At 37.6% G+C, this 18,797-nt stretch overlaps 3 protein-coding genes across 3 annotated transcripts in view; all 3 read right to left on the bottom strand.

Moving 5' to 3' along the window:
• The window catches only part of LOC107579442 (putative adenosylhomocysteinase 3), a 42,463-nt gene extending 41,407 nt beyond the window's left edge, over positions 1 to 1,056 (bottom strand). Inside the window, exon 1 of the mRNA XM_016265279.1 lies at positions 635 to 1,056. Within this exon, the coding sequence (XP_016120765.1) occupies positions 635 to 940 (306 nt within the window). The 5' untranslated portion in view covers positions 941 to 1,056. The remainder of the gene's footprint in view (positions 1 to 634) is intronic.
• Positions 1,057 to 1,139: 83 nt separating this feature from the next.
• LOC107579462 (transmembrane protein 209-like) lies at positions 1,140 to 6,814 on the bottom strand. The gene is made up of 15 exons (XM_016265298.1): positions 6,713 to 6,814; positions 6,221 to 6,385; positions 6,077 to 6,135; positions 5,868 to 5,999; positions 4,892 to 5,112; positions 4,589 to 4,793; positions 4,317 to 4,492; positions 4,114 to 4,185; positions 3,739 to 3,835; positions 3,533 to 3,658; positions 3,324 to 3,421; positions 3,070 to 3,184; positions 2,644 to 2,741; positions 2,495 to 2,568; positions 1,140 to 2,332 (listed from the first exon to the last, which is right to left on the bottom strand). Exons 1-15 carry the CDS (start codon positions 6,721 to 6,723, stop codon positions 2,278 to 2,280), a joined length of 1,704 nt encoding a protein of 567 aa, XP_016120784.1. The 5' UTR covers positions 6,724 to 6,814; the 3' UTR covers positions 1,140 to 2,277.
• A 2,594-nt stretch (positions 6,815 to 9,408) lies between these two features.
• Positions 9,409 to 17,341, bottom strand: LOC107579638 (G1/S-specific cyclin-D2-like). Its single transcript, XM_016265446.1, has 5 exons — positions 16,806 to 17,341; positions 15,614 to 15,829; positions 13,074 to 13,233; positions 12,096 to 12,244; positions 9,409 to 9,870 (listed from the first exon to the last, which is right to left on the bottom strand). Exons 1-5 carry the CDS (start codon positions 16,998 to 17,000, stop codon positions 9,712 to 9,714), a joined length of 879 nt encoding a protein of 292 aa, XP_016120932.1. The 5' UTR covers positions 17,001 to 17,341; the 3' UTR covers positions 9,409 to 9,711.
• Positions 17,342 to 18,797: the final 1,456 nt, after the last annotated feature.

The following is an 18,797-nucleotide window of genomic DNA, read 5'->3' as shown; positions in this document are numbered from 1 at the left end:
ACAATCTTCACATAAAGATAAATCTGAAGGATTCTCAAATTGCTTTTTTATCTTGAAGATCATATCACAAATGGAACTACAACACACTTTAAATAACAATAAAAAAAACTTGGGTTACTTTACATAACTGTCATTAAGATAAATATCAACCCTGATTACATTAAGTATTGCTTAAATCATGTACAATCAAACTATTCAATGAAATTGCAATCCAATTAAACTGCATACAACTGCTCGTCTAAAGCATTACATAATCTGCGAGTGAATTCATAATTAAAGTTATTATAAAAGTGTTACAATTTCAAGCACGATATATGTTTTGGAACGGTATGTTTTGACCCGGATAAACGCACGCAGTCCACGGCCACGACACGCGCAGTGCGGGTCTCTGAGACAATCACTCACGAGCTCGAAAACAACGCGATCCGATCAAAACCCCAGTGAAAGCACTCGGTAGATCTGTCACCGATCTTCCCCGGACAGCTGGAGGTAAATGAACGTGAATGTACAGCTGTTACGCTGCTAGTAAAGGTTTTATAGGCCAGGAATCATCGCTGCACAATGACACACGACAGCGGATGAACGGTTCAAAACTGGCTCCATCACTGATTTCGGCACAAGCAGCCCATGTTACCTTTTTCATTCGCGGTGCCTCGGCCACGGTGCCGTCGTAGTTGACAAACGCCTCGCCGCCGTTCAGCTGCGGGTCCGGCCGCTTCATCGCGGACGCCTGCGGCATCTTCACGGGGTTCGGAGCGGTGGTCACCGGGCTCGGCTCAACCGTCACGGCCGCTGCCGCTGCTGGCGAAGTAGAGTTACTTTCACTCTTCTTCTCCTCTGCTTTAGGTGTCAGCGGAGATATGGCGGGGGAAGCGGCTTTACCGACCACGTCTTTTAATTCGACCTCGGCCATTTTCGCTGCCACAGTCTGGACTGACATCGCTGCGAACCGCACTGAGGTTTTTTTTTTCCAACAGAGAGAGAAACGACACACGAACGGATACGCACGATGGGATGACGCGCGGCGCAAAGCACCATGGGAAATGCAGTTCACGTTACCAGAGCGTCTGTTACGCATCTTGTTACGCATGGATAATAATAGCAAACGGTAGCAGTACTAATATTAGGGATTTTTTCCCCATTTATTTAAACTTCAAACACTACATTATATTATTTCCGTATGATAATAACTACTATTGTACTTTTATTTTATACCAAACACAACTATAACTTTGACCTCACAAAAAGTACTGCAGCACTACAAATGTACAGCGATGGCAACAGATGCTAATACCATGCATGGTGCCGAATAATTATCATGTGGTATTTAGAAGGTACTTCCAGTGATAGCACGGCTTTACCATGTTTTTATTCAGCTTGACCACTGTCAATTATTTGTAAGACTTCTTAAAACATTTCTTATATTCTCTCATACATTACAATTGGCATTCTAGGAAATTTAAGTTGCAGTACCAGTGAAACTGCTATAAAAGCTTTTATAAAATATTAAAATTACACACATATATTCTTAACATTTATAACCATTTGTAGGTGGGCAGCACTACCATCCAGTGGTTAACACTGGGAATAGAGTTTAAAAAAAAATATATATATATATATATATATATAAGAACAATGCTGGGCATTTATTAATTTGAAAACCAAGGACAAAAGTGGAAGCTCATTTCATTTCAAGTTTCACTTCAGACACAATATAAAATACAAACAACAAACATTTCTTGTCGAATATGTAATTTGGCATTCAAGATCGGGATCATCTTTCATCCCAGCTCTTCTGTATTTTGTCAAAATAACAGTGAAGAGAAATAAGGTAAGCCCGTCACTGAGAGCAAATAAATTATCATTATTAAAAGTACATATGACTTATGCTTTCATGGTTGCATGTCATTTCAAGTGCATGAAGAAAAACGATCAATAACTGCTTCATAACTCATAAAAAATCATAACTTCTGCAGTGTCCACCCATCCAAACTTACCATGAAGAATTTACATTCATGAATAACTACATTGTTTTTCTTGTATGATATGTAATGAAAGACAAAAAATATGTATACAAAATCCAGTGGAACAAGATCCATTCTGACACTGTTTCTTCAGCTAAAATGACTTTGTGTTTAAGGCCTTTAAGGTTGCAAGTAATGTGACAGTACAATGCATCTCAAAAACATGCAACATCACAAGAATATAAAAGTTAAAAAAACATCTTTATCACATCCCAAGGCTTGTGCAGTGTTTTCCTCGGATAAGTTGACAAACTCAGTCCCCGAAGATCCAGAGTACATTCACTCCCGAAAGACCTAGATTCACTCTCCTGGTACAAAAAAAGGGGGCAATGGTTTCATCCATTTCGTACGTCAATTTAGAACATACTTTCAGGATCCAAATAGCGAACCAAAAACAGAAACAACTATCCTAGCTACAAAATTCCTTAAAACGATGCAGATCACAGATAACATGATAGATCATCACTCACCCCAGCATGCCTGACTCCTTGGTTTTGATAATGTAGAGAAACATCAGGATGGTATGAAACAAGTTATTTCTGCCCTGTGGAAACACAATCAAGCATTAATCACAGAAAAGTTACTCCACTGTAATTATGGTTGGAGACTATGTCCTTACCTTAGGCAAGCTGTAGATGTGGCCCTGGTAGACGAGCTGATAATGAGGAGGGTTTGTGCTACTTTGATGAATGCAAAACAGGTTCTCATTGGACACGTCTGTTAGAAATAGATTCATAGATTAAACAGGCTGTATAAAAAGGGGTTATTATAGTTAATGAAAACATTGAATACAAAATAATATACACATTCATGTAGTTTAGCTTGATTTAACCAAAATGAAAAATTATTTTAAAAAAACTATATAAACATTTAAATATCAACAAAAATAAAAAAATGTCAAAAGTGCAAAACAAAATGACAAAAAAATTTAATTAAAACTAAAATATTAAAACTAATTCGAAATCTTATTAAAAACTATAACAGTATCTCAATTATGCTAAAATAACACTGGTATAAAACTCAATTTAACACAGTCTATGCATACCTGGTTTATCAGGCGTCTGTATAAAATGCTGGGACGTAAAGGTTTTTCCGTCGGGATACTTAGGATGTGGAGGAAGCCGCGAGTCCAGGTACGTACATAGCACATGCATCAGGATCTGTGTTCGTCAAAGTGTTTGCATCAGTGTAGAGTAAAAGTAAAAGCAATGCATCAATATTATTTTTTATGCTCTCATCTAAACTGCAATGCATTGGTAACATGGCATTCAAATGCTGCAAATGTTTGGAAGAACACACAGCAGAATCTGTCGGAGGGTCTGTGTCCCATTTCCGGTTTTTCAGATCTCCTCCTCCATTCCAGCGGAAAGAGCTCATGCAGCCACTGTGGGCTAGTTCTGCAAGAGCATTGATACAAATGAACATTAGCATCATCTCGGTTCATGAGACAGAACCACGGTAAATCTAAATATTTATTATGTTTAATCCCAGTTGTGTATTCTGCTCACCCTTGATTCTCTCCACAAGATACTCCTGGTTTGGTGAGACATCCAGATACTGTACAATAGCATTGAGGGTGTGGATTGCAGAAGCTCTGACCACAGCAGCTTGTTTGAGACTGCTGATACTGGCCTCTTCACGAAACAAAGGCAACAGAAGTGAGACATAATGGAAACGTTTACGTCTAAATATCTTTGGCAGAAAAGACAGTTACCTCCGATCTGGAGCTCAGGGCAACCCATCCTCCTGAGCTGACTGTTGACCGAGTCCATCTCTCTGACCAGATTAACTAGAATGGTGTCATTTATCCACTGGAATAAGTAGAAAGAGAAAAATACGGCAACTTCATGGCTCAAAAGAAAAACTTATAAATAAATAAATAGATAATAATAATAATAATAATAATAATATAAATAAACAATTAAATGTATAAAAACAATAAATAATATAAACAATAAAATGTATAATAATAAAGAATAAAAATGAGTAATAAAGAAGAAATAAATACTGAAAAAAAACTAAATTAATAATAATCTCCATTTTATACATTATTAATAATAATAATACTAATTAATTAATTTGGACTCACATTTCTCAGTTTAGCAGTCCAGCTGTCAATACTATCTGTCACCACACGACTCGTCGTGATTCTTGCCCAGACCTGTAATAAATTGGAAAAATCTACTTTAAAATACTCAAAAAAAAAAAAAAAAAGTATAAATAAAAACTTACAAATAATACAAACAAAATAAACAAAGATGATTTGATATCTTGAATTAATTTGATCCTCACCTCTTCAGCGGCTTGTTTAGAGCCCAGCTCCGTGTCGTCTTTATGGGCAGACGGTGCCTGTGAACGGCAGGCCGGCTGATACTGAAACTTCCTCAGGCTTTGTGCATAATCTCCCACCGAACGACTGTAGTTCCAGAACGATGGACTGTGTCTTGGAGATGTTGACTCTGGACTCCCTAAATAAGAAAATATTGCAAAGAAAATGTTGTAGGCCACTGCTTAGCACAGCCACAGTTTGATTCAACACCTTTGTGTCCATGCAGGACTCTTACCCAATTGACTGCGGTGGCTTTTTTCCTCCTCCGAATGTAAAAACTTCTCCAAAGTCTTCAGGTCATCGATGCAGTCCTCCTTACCTCCGGGCGAATTAAAGACTGACGGGGATGTGCGGTACCGAGCGCGGAGACTGGTGACCTCTGCTGGTCCGAAGTTGCTTGGGTACAGAGAAGAGCCTGGAGATGGACTATAGTTCAACACCTGCAGACATAAAAAGCAAGAAAGGAAATGCAGTGGGTGTGTGAACGGAATAGAATATCAACAATACAATTTTAAAGAAACTTTTTAAAGTACTCAACCTTGCCGAATGCCATGGAGGGTGAGAAGGGTCCTCCTGACGAAGAAGGGCTGCTCAGAGGTGGACTGAACCCAGACACACAGCTGGGGGAGAACTTAGGGCTGGTGCTTGAGGTTCGCACAGGGCTAAAACTGAGTACATTCTGTCCCTGCAGGGGCGACGACTGGACTGAGACTGGAGCTTCTTTCTTCTCTTGTTTCTGAGGTGGAGAAGCTTGAATCCCTGTTAACACAGCAATGAAGGATTAGTTTCCACCAATACCAAAGCAACAGACTAAATATTTTTAAAGCAAATCCAATCGGTTCATTACACAGTCCTTCATCTTGGGAAAAATCTGGCGATTTGAAAAATATTTTTATAGAATTATTTATTCTTTATTATGTAATAATAATTTTAATTATAATAAATAACATTTGTTTGTTTGTTTGTTATTATATAATTATTGTATTATTTATGCATTTTATTATTATTTATTTTAATCATTAAGGAGTGGAAAAAGTTTTTTCCCCACAAACTCTGTCATTTTCTGTTGCTGTTTGGATGTAGTAAAACCCACTGTTGTAGCAGAAAACACCTGTTTGCACTTTCTTCTGTCACTGGCTGTATATTCTAACATTGAAATCAGGATTCGGCATAAAAAATTAATCATCCATACATGTGAAAATTATCTGAGAAATGACTACGAGGAAGATGGGAATCATGTCTTTGTGGCAGTTTTTCTGGTGATTAAGTGATAATACCAGACTTCTTCACCTTACAATGGTTGTTGAAAGCATAAGTGCTACTAAATATATCATATTCTGTGAGAAAGTGAGCCATGCTAGAGCAAAACAGCTATTTTTGTAATCAGCCTTCATTAAGCAATTATGCTACTGGGCAGTATAAATGCATGCAAGAATTGTTTTTTCGGTGAGAAATGGTATTTTGCATGATTGTTTTTACCCGAAACATTTCTTTCCAGATACCAGTTAACTCACCTGAACCCCTGAGTCCAAGTAGTTGATGTTGTTCTGGACTGACGGTGATCGTGGACGGGGCCATAGTGTACTTGAAATACTTCCAGAAGTCAAAAAGGGCATTGAGACTGAACAGGGAAGCCAGGGCAAGCTCTGTCCAACAAAACCAGTCAGATGAAAAATAACATACCAGATCACTGACACGCTTGGAGCTCTTATTATACACTTACCAATATACCAGATGGGCCAGTAGGTTATGTTGTAGCATCTGCTAAGAAGATTTCCAGACCTATGAGACAAGGTGACTTGGTTACCCGTGGTTTAGAAGACACTAAAATCACATTAGGGACTATTAGGGGCATATCTGAACTCACATCTCAGTATAGATCATCCCAGCCAGAGACACATTCAGCACGGCCCATGCCAGGACAACCTGTCGAGCCTGTTCCTCCCTCCTCAGCTTTAAGGTCTTGTCGATGAGGGAGGTCATGCCGTCCTTTAATGTCATATCTGCGCTTGATCCTCTACCAAACCATAAGCTTTCATAATGAAACAGAAAGTGTAAACAGACAATATCAGCAGCCACATAATGGATTCCAAAGCATCTGAACGACTCGAATAACACTGCAATGCTTTTGTGTGTAAAGCGAACAAAACTATATACAGTCAGTTGTGATTGTGACATGTTATTAGTATTATAATCCATGTTAGCCAGCTATAATGTTCAGTTACATCATATGAGCCATATAGCACGAGGAGACTCTCGCACGACAATTAACAAAATACGAAAAAATACAGCTTTTTTTAATGGGTAAATAGTTTCTAAACTTTACAAAAAGTCGTTTAAAAGGTGATTTGATACATACTTCCTCTGCATCAGCCCTCCATGAACGCGGTAAAGTATGAGGTTTAAACACAGAAACACTCAAATATACCAACAGAGTGAAAAGAGCAGCAAATAAATTACTGTCGGATGGCATTTCAAAATAAAAGTCTCTCGGCACAGTGTGGCCTAAACATGCCTCAGATAAGAAAATTATATGTAGAAAAATAGTTAATGGCTTACCCCGACATATAGATGTGAATTTTTATTATAATTTCGTGATAATTGATATGAAGATCGAAAAACAGTTTGTTTGTGTGTGTGTGTGCGCACTCAGATGTGTCAGAAAAGTGCAATTGCTTTTCATATGAATTAAAAATCTTACGAAGTTTAAAATAATAACAAATATTTATATTAATCAGTTATAATACTATATATAATTAATTACATGACGTTAAAGGCAAAGCTGCATATAAAACCACAAACTCCCTGCAACCTCTCTTCTAAGCAGCAGGGGTCAGAAAGACACGGTTCAACCCATAATTCCCATTTGAGAATTAAATATAACTTTAAATTGAAGAGTAAAGCCTCTTGCATGAGACCACAGCTGTGTCAAAGATGGAGACGGTTATGTCTAATTCACATGAATCACCACAGAAACTGAACACAGTTTTTATTTTTCAAATTGAGATTTATTGAATGTCTGATAATTGAAGATAAGTGTTCTAGGGCAAAAATGAAAATGACGATATTGCTGAAATGGATATTTGTGGAGGTGGAGGTGGAACTTTCAACAAAAGGTGGCTGCTTCAATATAATAAAAAAAAAAATTAAAAACAGTATTTTGTGTCTAAACGATGCGTTGCCCCAGTCTTACATCAACCACCTGATAAGAAAATACATTTACAGCTGTTTGGTGAGTGTGTATCTGACAAGTTCATAAAAGAACAAACCTGGAGGCTTAACCTCAACACAGGCTTAATCTTTTCAATCCTGCTGCTCTTCTACAAACTTCCTGACTGAAGTGCTGTGAGGTATTGTGACTGGGCAGGAACATTATTTGAAAAGAATAAAGGCGTTTCATTACACAAAGTAATATAATGGCTAGAAAAAGAAGTCAGACAACAGTTGAGTTAGATTAAACACAAATGATGCAAGACTGTTCATGCAAATATCTGCAAGTAACTGCCAAGGCACTTCATGCATGAAAATAATAGACAGTGTAAATGCAAACAGAAAACAGACATGCAGCTACCATGAAAACACGTTCAATAATTCTGATATAGCAGCAACATGGAAACCGAAATTAAGGTATGCATTAGCTCTTTTTTCATTTTTCTTTTAGCAGCACTGGAACACAAGTTCAAACATTTACACAGAAATAAAGGAATGGGGAGAACACAAACTGAACTTAAGGATATAATAGCACACAAACTCTTTTAAAACTTAAATGGGTGAACACTGAAAATGAACTTTGTTTGAAAAACACTCAAAACATCATTTGCATACATGTGTTGGAATGGCACGTTGATGTCAGCACAACACTTAATATATTTGAAGTAAACATCTCAAACCTCCTTACTTTTAGGTCCACTAATATAAAGAGGACTGACTTGTGAAATCAATTTTCAAAAGTGCAAGAACAAACTAATGAAGACATAGAAAGGAAAATAGCGTAATGTTTCAACATATCTTTTTCCTATATATGAGAAAGGTTCAAGTATAAATGGCTGATATTTTGAGAACAGGAAATAAAATAAATGAATAAAATAAAGTGATTTAATGAAATTTGATGATGTCCTATCTATGCTGACATGAATTCAACACAACTAAAGTAAAACGCAACCAATCTTGGCATGTCAAACCTCACCGTTTCTATCAGCAGTTGACTGTTAGATCAGTTTTTGGTCTAAATTTATTGGTCTAAATTACCCGCACTATAACCCGCAAGGCACAGCTAATATGGGAAACCAGCCCCAAAACAAAAATAACTTAAGAAAAACAATGCAAAAAATCTAATCAAATAAAACCCTTTAGATTTATTCGCCCTCCTCTTGTATACCACGGATAACCAGCGAGAGGTGATATCTGAAAGTGCATTTGTATCATCTTTGCTAAGAAGGATTTTAAGACTCCCAAATGATTAAATCCCTCCAGCATATAGCGAGTGTCTCTAGCCCACAAGTGATGGTGTTTAAACAGGTCAAAAGAGCGAACAGCTTCACACTTATTCATTTCAATCACGTGCAAAATCTTTCAATCTGTATTCTTCGATTCGCCTCTTTCTTTCCTCCCTTCCCTACCTCATCTTTACTCCACCTTCACTACATACTTAGTGTCCATCTGAAACTGTCATGTGTGCTCATGAAGCTGTGATGGTCACCATGCATGGATAGAAACTGTTTAACATATATTCATTTATGCTTATTGCATGCAATAACATTCACTGTAAATAATCCCCAAGAGTTACTTGTATCTGAGAAGTAACTCTTCAGATCATTGTATTAATATCTCTATGATAAGAAACGGATCCCACTGAAAGGACTGATGGATCCTTCTATCCATTCTGTAGAATAGCATTTTTGTGGGATCACATGCTTCCTATATTAGATTTAAAAAAATGGCCTCTGGGAATTACTAAGGAAATACATTTTATAAGATAAAAAGCATACTATTTTTAATAATAATAGGTATTATTATTATAATTATTAAATAACCACATCAATTATAATAATAATACAGTTGCATATGATAGCCAAAACAGATGTGTGCTCTTTGTTAAATAATATACAACATACTGCATTATTCAATCATGGTATGAGGCCAATTCAATTAAATTTCAAGTATGTAAAACGCCACCGCCTGCGGATATGAGACGGCAGCAGCAGCTGTTTTGCTCCGTTATAAAATATCAAGCTTGCGTTCATATACTATGCGCGTATAACCATCTAATGTGGCTTTGAAATTCAATTTACATACAGTAATATAATGATAACTGAATGTTTTGTAGGCTAAGGAGGTGAATAGGAACAGGAACCGACATCATAAGTTAACATCACGGACATCTGTAGGGGTGCAGGACAGGTTTTGAGATTGCGTCCCTTTGTTGCTGACTCTGCCCTCCTGTTGCTGTTGTTGACTTTCTTTCAGGCTGCTGGTCAGTAACTGCTCGATCTGCTCTTGACATGATTTCAGACAGTCCTAGATGAATGAGAGAAAGAGAGAGAAGAAGAAGGAGCAAGGTAAGCACTATGCACACTAGCGTCAGCCTCAGAAGGCACTGCGTACTGACATACACTCTTAAAAATAAAGGTTCCAAAGAGGGTTTTTGCAGTGATGCCATGTACCATTTTGTGTTTCCCAAAGAACCTTTCAGTGAACAGTTCTTAAAAGAACCATTTTCTTTCTTAGTGTAAGGTTCTTCACCATCGATTCCAATAAAGAACCTTTAACATCCATGGAATCTTTCCATTGCACAAAATGCTCTTTGTAGTGGAATAAGGTTTTTTAGATTATTACACTGTTCTTAACACAAACAAAAAATGGTTCTTTTAAGAACTGTTCACTTGAACCCAAAATAAATCGGTTGTGCAATTACTTCAATGATTTGTCCATGATTATTGTGGTAACTAAACTGAAAAAAGTGGGTGTAGGATTTACTTTGAAATATTTTCCTTTAGAAACTGCTAGTACATTTCTCAATTAATTACAAAGAAATTGCAAGCAACATTAAACATTACATTTTGAAACAGTACTTTCTTTTACTTCAGTAATCTGTGCTGTTTTTACAAATGTAAAAAATCATGCTAACAGTGTATTTCAGATTCACACGCCCCTTCACACCACATTAAATGAAACAAACTGTTGTTTTTCTCATGTCGGTCAGACAGATTTTTTTTCTGTCTAAGTGGGCAGTTCTTAGGCAAAATGAAGCTGCAAACTGGTTCAGACTTTACACTTTGCAGGACTATATACACTCTTAAAAATGAAAGTTCTTTATTGGCATTGATGGTTCCAAGAAAAACCTTTAACATCCATAGAACCTTTAAAGGTTCTTTATTGCAGACAATTTTTTGTTGTTTTTTTAAATGTTCTTCACATTAAGAAAAATGGTTCAGCTTTTAGCTGTTCACTGATTGGTTCTTTGAGGAACCAAAAATGGTTCTCCTATGGCATCGCTGCAAAAAAACCCTTTTGGAACCTTTATTTTTTCAAAGAAAACTGACTTCTGTCTCTGTCTCTTTCTGCAGAAACGTGGGAGGTCTGACGGAATGATCCCGTATCAAACTCTCATCTTTTTCTCAGGATAATTAAAACCTGTTCTCTCCCAAGACTGAATGAAATGGCCACAACAGGCCCTGTTGTCCTGGCAACTACAGGCACAGGAAGGAATGGTTGCTAACAGCAGTATGTGGTGTTTTTTCCAGAACTTAAGGTGGAGAAAAAACTTAAAACATTACATTGAGTGGTGAGAAAAGAATGTGTTAAATCTCATGAGTGCATGTGAGGAGTTTAAATGGGGCGTTCCCTCTCTGGGTCCAATTCAAAAAAGTTTTACTGTGAGACTTTCAAAACAGCCTGAAGCCAAGATGTGTACGTTTGTGTAAGAGCCTGAGTGTGTGTGTGTGTGTGTGTGTAACATTGCACTTTAATCCACAGATGTGGTTGAGAGGCCTGTGTCTCGCCACAAGTATGCAGCTCTGAAAACACACCACCATTGCTGCAGTGAACACACACAAACACTCATTCATAACACATTTCTCCATTTCCATAGTCATGCATGAATTTCCAGCACACGCACATGTCTGCTATGCCCACCGTTTGACACAGGCAAAATTGACTTCAGTATGGAAAACTGACAATGCTAAACTATAATTTAATAATTGCTCTGAGTCTCTAGAACAGTGTTTCTCAAACAGGGGGCCTCAGCAAACTTGTGTTTTAAGTAATAAATTATTATTGTATTAATCATAATACATTATTATAATAAATTATAATTATTATTTTAGTATATTATTAATGTATTAAAATAATCTAAATCTAAATTAAAATGCTAAAACATAAAAAAGAAGATGTAAATTGATATTTTTGTTTATTTGTTTTTTATTATTATTATTTTAACCCCTCCACAACTATTTTTACTGATGAACATTAACCTCTTGAAACATCTGGAATCAGAAAATTATCATGAGGGTTAACCCAAACTAAAACCATTAAAAAAAAATAATATACAAGAATTTTCATTTCTGTTCTATATATATATATATATATATATATATTATGAATAACTTAAATTAAAATGTTAACTGAAACTAAAATATATATATATAAAAAAACTTTTTTCATCAGGTCATCAGGATGTTGTTCTTTCATAAAATGTCACAGAATGAATGGATTACTGTACAACGATGTTGCTGGACACTTACCACCTCAGTGTGGGTGATTTTAGCCAGCAGCTCCGTCAGATTGTCCCCCCACAGATTCTGATTGCTCTGGTCAGGCTGGAGGCCACATACTGCTGCCCCCACACATCCTGTAGCGATCATGGAGGGAGGGTACATGGTGAAGCTGTGATCTGAGGAAAAAACAAACACACACACATCCCGAAACATCAGTGACCTGGTCAGTAAGTTCCCTAGAACATTAGTCACCTGTGAAACACTTCAAAACAACTTCCCAGGAAACAGCTGTGATAATGCAATCTGATTGAGGAGTCTTACTATATCTTACATCGGTTTTGAATTCCACGCAAACCTGAACCTGACGTTCACATGCTCTCTGGTTTCAGATCTGTTTTAACATCGCTACCTCCCTTAAATTGTCCTGCAGCTGTGAATGAAAAGTGAGGAGAGCCTTCCTTCTCCTCTCACTCCTCCTTCCTCCCTCCCTTCATCCCTCAGAAGGCATTGAGGTTTCAAGGAACTACTCCCCCTCTTCATCTGCCTTGAGATCCTGAGAACGGGCCCTCTTGGCTATTCTGTGCTGGAAGTCATTCGTTTCATCTGCTTTGTTGGTGTTAGCGTGCTGCTTGTTTCAGGACGCAACAGTCATCCTTGAATAAACACCCTACACTCGACTGACTGCCACAGTACAGCAGCTGTGCAGTAAACCAACATTCCTCACTTGAGAAAATTGTTAAAGGCACTGACAAAAACACCAAAAACCTTTGCAATAGCTCAAAAAAGCTCCTCCATCTTGGCTTGTGTTCAGACCTCAGTCTCTTGAACAGATGCAAGGCCGCAGAAACACACCCAGTTAAATATACAAAACTTTTATATAGACACAAATAACAAGGCAGAAAGCATTATAACACATTCACATCATAAGCACAGTACTGGCTATGTTTCAGCTTATTCAGACACATTTCTGACAAATGCAGTCAGCGCACTCATCTCGGGTCCTACCTGTTGCACAGAGGGCGATGAAGGTTTGCGCGTGTTTGCGGATCAGTGTCAGTCTGTCTTCGGGAAAGGGCAGTTTGTGCAGGATGTGTTCAATAAAGTCAAGTGGGGTGATGGCAGCCAGGTTCCATTTCAATTTACTAAGAACCACCAACTCCCACTCCAACAGAGACAGAGAAAGACAGAAACAGAACAAGAGATAATGAATACGAGTGGCAGGACCACACATAAACTCAAGTGACTATATTACCCACAATCCACCTTTTTAGTTTTGACCATACAGGATGCAGAAAGGTTTGGTTATTACCTCAGTTAAGGGCAAGCCCAGATGACCTAAAGATGGTCTTTTACATTTTCAGTGCAGATTTTTGCCGGTGGAATTGATTAATTATATAGATCTAGACGCTAGGCTCTTTACATGCAGTCTGCTCGCATTTTTCATTTCATTTTCATTTAATACATAGCAAAAGCTGATTGGCTGATTGTGCAACCAATGCGATTTCTTGCTCAACATTCAAAGGTGACATCGGATGCCCATTTTCCACAAGATGTTGTGATTCTTTAGGGTCATCATGAAATGTCTGTAACATACTTTGGTTAAAAATTCCTCAATGGTCATGTAAAACACCCTTTTTACCTCAAAATATCTCTGTTCGCAGCGACCCGTTTTCGGTGCATGTCTCTTTAAATGATAATGAGCTAAAGCTCACCCCAACCCCTCTCTTCCTGAGGTGTGTTAACACAAGGCATGTGAATTGCTGCCTTGGACTCCGTATATGGCTCGGATGTGGCTTATTCAAATAGCTAGCTATCTATCTACATAGAAACCGGCTGCAAAATTAAACAGATTGCTGGATGACATGGTTTCAGACTCAGACAGCCCATAACAAACTGGTTGTGTGTTTTCTTTTAAGCTTTTCTGAGCTGGCAGACACGCCAGAAACCTAACTAAATGCAAAAAAAAAGCTAAAAAAGTGAAAATTTCATCTGATGTCCCCTTTAAATATTCAGGTTCAGTGTTCGCTGTAAACTGGTTCACCTAAAACCCTCCACCTCCACCAGCTCCACCTGTCTAGATCTCCTATGGAATTTATACACGCCTATTCATGCATGTGTGGACTGGTTTAGGATTTACTTAAACTCAGAAACTGTTAGTAAATTTCACAAATAATTACACAAGTACAAGTAACACAAGTATTGACAAGTATTTTCTTGTAAAACAATAAACTTTGTTTTATTTACCACTTTGAAAATTAATTTTTTACAGTGAATGTGGACTTTACTGTTAAAAGTGTCTGCAAAAATATTAGACAAACTATCACAATCTGATATCATCACGCCACTAGTGTTTGTCAATGATAATGTATTTGACTTAATCACTCCTGACTACAGTCTATTTTATTGCCCCCTAGTATTTCAACTGTGCAAAGTCTGTCAATCTTGTGTGGCAAAAGCCAATTACATGCCATACTCACACCAGACTAAAATGTTTAAAAATGCAAAGACATGTATTGCTTTATAAAACACAAGTTGTGACATAAATCATCAGGATCTACTGACACTGGCATTTAAAACAATCTAGGTTGTGTTTCTGTCACTCAACACTCAACTTGTGATTCTTCAAAACGGGGGAGAAATGAGTCAAGTTGCTTTTTAAATATGGATCTGTTTTGCTTAAAGGGACATCATAATTGTAAAATAAATCAGGTTATCATGTAAAGCTCCGCCCCTTGTGTTTGATCTCCACCAACCAGATGCACACGCTCAACTTCCTTCCTCGCACGTGCCCAGCTGGCTTTGTTTCGCCTGCTGAAGCTGCTTTCTGAGAAACTCAGAGACACAAGGGGAAAACCAGCCCAAAGTGAGAAGCTCTACACCCTTGTTGTGCGTGTGCTGGTAAGTGAAGAGAGAGTGTGAGAAATTTGAAGTTAGTGAAGACTCCGCCAAGAAGGGACAGTCCCTGGCAAGAGACACCAAATCACCAAGATCAAGACCCCTAAAGCCACCTCCTCCTGGATGCTTCAGTCTGCAGATGCATCTGCTTTATACAAGAATCACCACTGCAATTTATAAGAAATCTTTTTGTTTTGACCCAGTTGTCTTTCCTGTTCTCTCTCTCTTCTTCTGTCTTTAAACACACTTATCCAAAAGCTTCATTCATTTCGATTTAGACATGATCAGGGTTTTACCAGCTTATATTTGATTAGAATAGAGTGTATTATGTAAGTAGAGAGTCCTTGCCAATTTATGGGAACAGTATCAAATCATCAAAACCGTTCTCAAGCTGTTCAGAGGCTAAAAATCAAAAGAGCATTTCATCACAGCTCAACCCAGAAGACTGTTCAACATCAAAAACAACATTAGGGGGCAAAGCAAGCTAAATTCACTTCCTCAATAGCTACATTTCACAATAATAAAAATATGATGAATCAGCCGATCACAAACCAAGGGCTATATATAATCTAAAATACATAATCTGGGGTCTGAATAATTACACAACAGATGGAAGACTTCTTGCTGTCATCAAGGCCATCACCTCTTACCAGCAGTTGTTGAGATGTAATGGAGTTGTCGGTGTACATGCAGAGCTTCCTGGCCGACAGCGGTTGGCATGCTTTTAATTTTGAAGCCAGGAAGAGACACACGGCCCCTAAGAGCTGCAAATAACATTTTCTTGTAGGAACTGCAGCTAAAAATCTGTCCAGGTAGTTCATAGCCAAGGGAAAGACATCCTCTTCACATTTCTCCTCTTCACAAACCTACAGGGACATCGACAGAATTAATTCACAATTTAATAATCAAGGCAGTCTAATAATTAGTATTCATTTAACATTTGTTTGTTCTTGCTACATATTTTTTTGTTGTTGTAAGTTAGTTAGCTCAATGCTCTTATATCCAGACATTTCTGTTCATATTCTACTGTTTTTTTGTTTGTATGCTTTTCCCCCTAGACTATATAGCCTACTACGCATTTTGAAGGCTATATATGTAATTATTTTTATCTATAGCTACTATTTGCAGCTTGTAGAATATGTGCTTACTGTTAAGGCCTACTAACTCTTTCATGAGAAAGAGGAACTTTCCAAAAGTAAAGATCTTCATTCATTTGTTAAACCCAATGACGCCCACACATGACTGCTTTGGTGATTCGTCACGTTAAGAAAAATATACTCTAACACTAAGTAATGTCAATGACAGTATATAATATCATGTATATGTATCGCTCTGATAAAACTACACCCGACAATTATTATGTTGCTTTGATGAACTGAAATACATTTAAATCGACGGTTCTTAGCTGCACTTTCGCTCCGAGAAACTCAAAGGCTGCGCCTGTTTCAAAAATTCGCAAAAATTACACAAATGTATAAAACCATTCATAAAACACATGTAAATAAAGCACAGACCCCCATCTGTCTAATAAAGCATGCACTGAAGAAAAATACTAAAGTGTTTTCTATTAAATGAACATTTATAGCATACATAATCGTGTGTGGAGGTTCCAGCGTTGCATTTCCTGCTGATTTCTTGATCAAACTTTTCCTTTGCACATTGATTACACATATATGCTATACGCATACAGGTTTAAACGAATGTTTTCTTGAGTTTGATTGTCTGCACTGTAATAAAAACGAATGCATGCCAAACTCCAGCCATACTTTAGGTAGGCTACTTGCCAACATATTCTACATTATAATACAAGCAAACAGTTTCAATACAACTGGAACTACAAACCTCCAGCATCCACGTCGCGACCATCCGCCTCATAAAAGGCTGAATTTCCTTCTGGACACATTTAAAATAGGGTCTCTGCGGAACATATCTGTCCTCCACCGTTAAAAGACTTTGCAGTACTCTTTCATCGCAGAAGATGTTGGGATCTCTCTGAGCTCGCATGATTGCGTCCTTTTCCAAGCAAAAAAGTTCCATGTTTGGGCTTTTCTCGGTGTTGCTAACTAATATAACCACCTCACAGTGCCAGCTGCATGTGGCTGTGCCTATGCAAGAAGGACGATTTTGTTGTTGCCTTAGGCATCAATAGAACTAGTTTGCACGGTTAAAACTTTCACTTTTTACATAACGGAGGCTGCAATCCCTGGCATGAGTCTTTCCTGCTGAACTACAGACACAGATGAAGCAGAACAACTCTTCTGACTGCATGTCATGACCACCCAAAAGGCAATGTCAGTCCCTCCTCCTGCTCAATTCACGTTGCAAAAATGCTCAAATTCTCTCCTTCCTGCAGTCATTGCACATGCATGGCATTCTAGCCAATACTCTACTCACAACCCCTCAAATATACATTTAATGCACTTTTGAAACAAGTCATGGACGGGATAATTATAGATTGTTTTACATGCATGACATAGCCTACATGACACATGATATGATTTTTTTTTTCTCCAGATTTTTATTTCCCCTCACGTGCAGATGCACATGTCCAGTGAACTCATTTTATTCACTGCTGTCATTTACATGCATTCTTTTAAATGTCTCATCTGTAAATTTACTGTGAGTGCTGCATTTCATGCACAATTCAAGTGGATTATTTGTACACAATTGAAGCTTGTAATAAATGGATAAATGCATTGAACGTCTCACTAAGCAGTTATTATTCCTGCACAGTGGAAATCCCCATAAAATATAGGACCTACATGAACAGTTTTTCACAAAATGACGTACATGTACAACAATGATAGTAGTGAACAACAAAGCACACAAAAAGTTTCATGACTCAAAGACAGAGCCTTCGAAAGGGAAAGTGACAAGTTGGGCTTGATGGGTTACATAACAGTGTAATACGAATAGCCAATGAGAAATTGAGAAAACAGCTTGAATTGACAACTTTTACAGGATATCAAAGACATCATTGCCATGCCCAAGATAAAAACATATGACATGCTTTCCATCATCTAAAATGTCTGGTCATCCAGATAACAATAATTTTGTTAACTGCACCTGTCTGTCTTTCTCCATGAAGCAGATGTTGGTTAGTAAGAAATAACGGTAAAATTAACCATGTGTTACAGCCCTGAGAGATGAAACCACAATTAAATGATAAACTGCCGCCTGCCACCCCACAAACCAACACACATATTCATTAATTATTTGATCATAATAGTCTGTGACAGGTGAAAGTCGATTGTGAAATAGTGTCTTGAGTAACACCCATTTTAATGAATAGCTAAAACGGTGTCTTTTGTGTTGATGTTTATGTATGTTAGAGTTAGTATGAAATATGCATTGTAAATGGAGCAGAAACTATACCGTATCTCTGAAACGAGCTAGCCATAATGGTGCCCAGATGCAAAGATAACAGACTGATGGGTTGTCTGGCATATTCCATTCATGAAAAAATGCCACACTGCTTGAAATTCTGTGTGGTTGTTTATAAGCACTGGGCCTAAACTTTTTGTTTGACTTAGTTGTAGACAAACTTCACAAAAATATGGATAAACAGAAACGAACATACAAAACATATGTATTTAAAATAAATCTGTCCACAGCTGGCTCAAATAGACCTGCATACAGCTGATGACTGAAATATTCCTCTGTCATCAACTAACGTGGCAACTGAATGTGTCACAAATAGTTTTGGTCAAGCAGTGGGTCTAACCACATACTGGAATTTCATTCAAACCCAAAAGAATCCATCTTGTGAATTAATTAGAGATGCTAATTCAGTAGCATTCTACAAGACACTGGCAGGGAGAGGAATGCCGGACG

The sequence above is a fragment of the Sinocyclocheilus grahami genome, unplaced genomic scaffold (assembly GCF_001515645.1).
Source record: "Sinocyclocheilus grahami isolate Dianchi unplaced genomic scaffold, SAMN03320097.WGS_v1.1 scaffold33.1, whole genome shotgun sequence".
Taxonomy (NCBI): Eukaryota; Metazoa; Chordata; class Actinopteri; order Cypriniformes; family Cyprinidae; genus Sinocyclocheilus; species Sinocyclocheilus grahami.
Note: the sequence above shows the minus strand (reverse complement) of the source record. Positions and strands in the feature narration are given on the sequence as shown.

Excerpts from the sequence above, each read along its gene's own strand:
- LOC107579638 (XM_016265446.1), bottom strand. The coding sequence starts at position 17,000 with ATGGAACTTTTTTGCTTGGAAAAGGACGCAATCATGCGAGCTCAGAGA. Across the intron at positions 13,234-15,613 it reads TTACATCTCAACAACTGCTG|GAGTGGGAGTTGGTGGTTCT; the intron begins GTAAGAGGTGAT and ends CTGTCTCTGTTG. Across the intron at positions 9,871-12,095 it reads AAATCACCCACACTGAGGTG|GACTGTCTGAAATCATGTCA; the intron begins GTAAGTGTCCAG and ends TCATTCATCTAG.
- LOC107579462 (XM_016265298.1), bottom strand. Across the intron at positions 2,569-2,643 it reads ACATCTACAGCTTGCCTAAG|GGCAGAAATAACTTGTTTCA; the intron begins GTAAGGACATAG and ends GTGTTTCCACAG. Across the intron at positions 2,333-2,494 it reads AAGGAGTCAGGCATGCTGGG|GAGAGTGAATCTAGGTCTTT; the intron begins GTGAGTGATGAT and ends TTTTTGTACCAG.